At 45.0% G+C, this 4,622-nt stretch overlaps 1 protein-coding gene and 1 long non-coding RNA gene across 2 annotated transcripts; one reads left to right on the top strand and one right to left on the bottom strand.

Annotated features, from left to right (window-relative positions):
- The first annotated feature begins 1,373 nt into the window (after window positions 1–1,373).
- On the top strand, window positions 1,374–2,284 carry LOC117550266. The gene is made up of 3 exons (XR_004569601.1): window positions 1,374–1,510; window positions 1,975–2,068; window positions 2,196–2,284. It is a non-coding gene; the product is annotated as an uncharacterized LOC117550266 (long non-coding RNA).
- A 430-nt stretch (window positions 2,285–2,714) lies between these two features.
- Window positions 2,715–4,178, bottom strand: LOC117550269 (protein ALP1-like). The gene is made up of 5 exons (XM_034222646.1): window positions 4,173–4,178; window positions 3,882–4,046; window positions 3,658–3,800; window positions 3,430–3,617; window positions 2,715–3,349 (listed from the first exon to the last, which is right to left on the bottom strand). The coding sequence occupies exons 1-5, from the start codon at window positions 4,176–4,178 to the stop codon at window positions 2,919–2,921; spliced, it is 933 nt and encodes a 310-aa protein (XP_034078537.1). The 3' UTR covers window positions 2,715–2,918.
- Window positions 4,179–4,622: the final 444 nt, after the last annotated feature.

The following is a 4,622-nucleotide window of genomic DNA, read 5'->3' as shown; positions in this document are numbered from 1 at the left end:
ACCGCTGCTAAGCATTACATGGACGTTACTAAGGGGGATCAGGGGACTATGTTAAAGACGTTATATAACATTTCATTAAACACTGTCACCCCCTCCCCGCGGCATTACAATGTCCGTCTTTTCACTGAATTGTCGTCTTGAAAATGGTACTCACAACAATTCCGCAACAACTTCATCTTCACCTGTTGCACTTGTCATTTCAACGTTAAAAACAATAAAACGGCATGAATTGCTTCGTCGCATTCATCAAGATCCTCTGTCTCGAGCCAGTTAACTAGCGGGCCTTCTAGAATACCCTGGAACCGAGGGGAACTCTGAAAGAACACGCCCATTGGCTACAAATCAATATATGATTGGTTGATCGAACTGTCAGTCCAAACGTACGCTCTCATTCAGTGCAACGGCCAGGGCATTCGATCAAGGATGTAGAATACCTTGTTGAAGGATATTCTACCCAGAGACCCAGAACAAGATCTGATTGGTTGCTTTCTTTTCTAACACAAACCCACTGAAATGCGTAGTGCATGGTCCGAGAAGGACAAACAAATCAACACTGTAATATTACAGATCAACAACACGGATACCATTCTCATTTATTCATTTTATATACATTTTATTTATATAATTAAATCGATTTTTTGTTTGTTTTATCTGAGTGTTCCAGGTAGTGCTGCGTACCGGTACACCGAACCGGTACTGGACTTGTAAAAAGTTTCGGTTCAAGTCCGGTTAAAACCGGAACGTCGGGAACCGGTACTTGGACTCGCAAAAAAACTAGCACTTACGTATATTCTCCTTCTTGTTCTAAACCATCTAAAACCTCCCTGAAGGCAGGAGAGACTGAACATAGTCAAGGGAACCTTATAAAAGTTAACAGCAATTAATTACACAAAAGATGCGGTGGTGTACAAATGAAATTGCAAAAGGAGGCGCTCTCCTCATCTCGCGTCAGCCCCCCATGGTCAGTCCAGGGCTGCTTCTCAGGTCGACTATTTTAATTTCCTCGCTCCTCGGTCTCACCGGAAGTTGATTTGCCTGCGCCATCTTGAGTACCGTCCCATGGCTCTTATTTCTGCCGGAGGACCGAGGATCGAGGAGCGAGGAGCGATCATGGAGGAGCGATAACCGAGGAACCACCAGACCATCCTCCGATGAAATCCTCAGATACTCACCCCGCCCCCTTATCGCTCACTGATTGGACGAGGCAGCGCATGCACTGATCTGATGCTTCTTGACATGAGAGCAATATGAACCTCACGGGACTCACTCCTCAGTTTATACCGTGTTTCGTTTCAATTAATGTATCATTTAGTTACAAATATGTGATCTGAACAAAAGTGGTCAAAAATCATTATTGGAAACATTTTCATGATCGCTTTTTTCATTTATTGTCATTTCCATTCAATCACAGCTGAGGCATGAATCCTTGATTTCACTCGGTTTAAAAGCCCTGCCTCCAGCATGCAGCTGGCACATTTGAAAGACATGGCGGCAGAAAAACTACACAAGTGTAAGTACCTTTTACTTCATGTTATTTGTATGCCTACAACGATACCGTTACGATAATGCAACATCTGTTCACATGTATTTAACCCACAACTCATATATTTCTGTTATTGAACGCTTTATATTTTCTCAACAATGTTCATGTGAAATGCCCAACTAAAGGCAAGATTTGCAATAGGCTACATAACGTGCGTATACACACGCAGCATTCGTTATTTATCGGACATATTTCGGTTGGAAACCACTTGTTTCTTCATTTAACTACCTGCCACATACAGACGTAACTAAGGTACCATCATTCATTTGGCTGGCAGTCACAATGTATTTGTAATAAATAATTCAATACATTCAAATCGGCTCAATTCAATAATTAAGCTGTCATTTATATGCAGCATTATGTGAGTGAAATGTTAATGGCTTAAGGTTTCCTTTTGCTGATGTATGTATAACATAATTCTCCTTAAACAGGGACGGAGGCCCAAACCAGAGCCCTCATTCAACAGAGGACTGACAATGAGCACCTGTTTACAGGAAAGAGCTTCACAGCCAAGAAGGCCTGGGGGTGAGCTACAGTTCTACATGAGTTGTTTGACAATGTTGTTTTGGTGCATGGTATGATAATCAATGTAACCGCTACTGTGAATGAACCACAGTGAACCTGAGTGAGAGAGAAATGGTTTACTCCACAGAGAGGTTCTGCAGAAGATGGAGTTGGAGGAGTTGCTCACTCCCACCTAACTGGCAAAAAAGTGGGACAACCTGAAAAGAAAATATAAGGTGAGATATTGTATTTCTAGATGCATACAATGCAGCTATTTCTATTGTGTCTTCATCTGACTCATACATTCCTTGTTCTCCCTCAGGAGCTGAAAACCCTCCCTACAGGGACGGGGACAGATGCGGGGGAGGCCACGGCAGCCACATGGTCGTGGTTTTCCCTGATGCATGAAGCCATTGGGAGTCGGCCCTCCATGGAGCCTCCAGTCCTGATGGACTCGGCTGACGTGGCCCCCAGTGGGATTGGCTCTTCATCCAGTGGAGCTGGGGCTGCTCCTTGTGGCCAGGCAATGGAGGAAGATAGGGCCCCCCTACTCGCCTGCCAAGAAGAAGAGGGCAAGTAAGGGGGCCCTATTAGAGTTTCTGAAAGAGGAGGCCCAACGAGAGCAGGAACGCTTTGAGGCCAATCAGGATAACACAAAAAGATTTTTGGATTTATTTGAGAAATTGGTAAATAAATGATTTTGTTTCTAAGTTTTTGCAACGTTGTTATTGTTCCATTGAGATACACTTTGTTTGTCAAAACATTGTTCCTTTATTTGTTAAATTATAAACATCACAACGCAATAAACCGCAAATGAAGGCACACAGCTTTTCACACAGTGTGGTGTCCAAGGCCTTCGTGTCCCCAAGTCCTACAAATAATCATGTTCTTGTAGTTCAACTGGTTGCACACATGGAGCAGAGAGCAGCCCTGCCAGTCGGTCTCGCTGGCCATGTCCGCCTCGATCCCCCCTCACCAGACGTGGTGGAACCACACCAATGTCCCCAACATCCTCTTCAGGCTCCAGGATGTCCCCCGCTGTGAGGCAGATGTTATGGAGCACTGCATAGGCGGTGATGACTGAGGGGACAAAGGTGTGGTGGACCTCCAGAGCCTTGAAGAACAGCGATCTCCACCTGCTTTTCATCCTGCCAAAGGCCCGCTCTATGATGGAGCGAGCCCTGGCATGATGCTGGTTGAAGCGGCTCTGCACCCTCCCTTGCAGTGGTTCTCTATATGGGGTGATGAGGGCCACAGGTCCTTCTATGCAGGGGTAGCCACCATCACCCAAAAGGAAGAATCCTAAAAAGAGAGAGAACATATTTAGTATACTAAAAGTCATTGATGGATTTTGATGTATTAACAAGAATATTTGGTGTCACCTGAGGGAGGATACAGAGCCTGTTTGTAAATTGCGCTGTTCTTCAGGACTCTGGTGTCATGGACTGAGCCAGGATACCCAACAAAGGTGTTGAGAAAGAAGCCCTTCCCATCACACACTGCCTGCAATTGTATGGATGGGAAGAGCTTTCTGTTGAGGTAATCCTGGCCCAGAGGTCCTGGGGGGGGTCTTTATGCAGACATGGCAGCCATCAATGGCCCCCACACACCTGGAGAATACTGGGCTGTTGGCCAGCCTTGCAAACTCTTGGCCAACCTCCTCCAGTTCTCCAGGGGGGGGCAGTTTGATGACCTCCTGGCGAAGGGCTGCAATTTGTTGTACTCCAGTGTGCACCAGTCTGCAGACGGTCGACTTGGGGACATCAAAGGCTCGGGACACCACACTGTATGACAAGCCGTGTGCCAACCAATAAAGGGTAATTAAAATATTCACCTCATGTGACCAGCCTTGTGTGTTCTTTGATGGCAGGATCCTCAGCAGGGCCTCCAGAGACTGGCGCCCCAGTCTGTAGTCCTGCATGAGGTCCTTCTGGCCATCAAAGAACGCCGCAAGGACTGGCACATGAGGGTTTAAAATGGCTATGGGATCGACATCCGTCTGCAAAATAAAGATACATGTTACCTTCAGCACCTAGCTTTTATTAAACTGACAATTAATTGATCGAACATGAAATTGCTGTTGTTGGTGAAACCATTCATACTGCAACAGACTAGTGATGCTTACCTCCATGAAACCAATAGCCTGTTGTAGTCGTGCCCGACGGCGCCTGGACTGCTCCTGCTCCTCTTGCAGGAGCGCATTATATATATAGGCCTACTGCAATGCACGCCATGGCATCAGACATGTTGTGTTTGGAAAGGTTAAACCTCTTTCTATCCAACATGTATATTGGAACCTTCTTCCTAAATTACCTTAATGGGTTTCAGCTTGTAGTTTTTCACTGACCTGCTTAGCTTTTAATTCAGCTGCCAAACCGCAGTCATTAAGTCCTATTTAAAATGTTAATTTGCTCCACACAAACAAACAAAGTGTGCAGTCCAATGAATGTTAATCTAACTGGGTTTTGATAGATAACCTATCTGTTTTTGTTCTCTGAATAATTGTATTCCTTTTGTGCACTCTAATCAATATTAATCAAACTATTGTTCGTTTAAATACATTTTAAGAATGGCG

Source organism: Gymnodraco acuticeps, unplaced genomic scaffold (genome assembly GCF_902827175.1).
Source record: "Gymnodraco acuticeps unplaced genomic scaffold, fGymAcu1.1, whole genome shotgun sequence".
Classification (NCBI taxonomy): domain Eukaryota; kingdom Metazoa; phylum Chordata; class Actinopteri; order Perciformes; family Bathydraconidae; genus Gymnodraco; species Gymnodraco acuticeps.
Note: the sequence above shows the minus strand (reverse complement) of the source record. Positions and strands in the feature narration are given on the sequence as shown.

What these genes read in the sequence shown, in the direction of transcription:
- LOC117550269 (XM_034222646.1), bottom strand. An exon ending in CACAAGGCTGGTCACATGAG is followed by an intron (nt 3,801 to 3,881) that starts GTGAATATTTTA and finishes GATGTCCCCAAG; the next exon opens with TCGACCGTCTGCAGACTGGT. An exon ending in AACAGCCCAGTATTCTCCAG is followed by an intron (nt 3,618 to 3,657) that starts GTGTGTGGGGGC and finishes GTCTGCATAAAG; the next exon opens with ACCCCCCCCAGGACCTCTGG.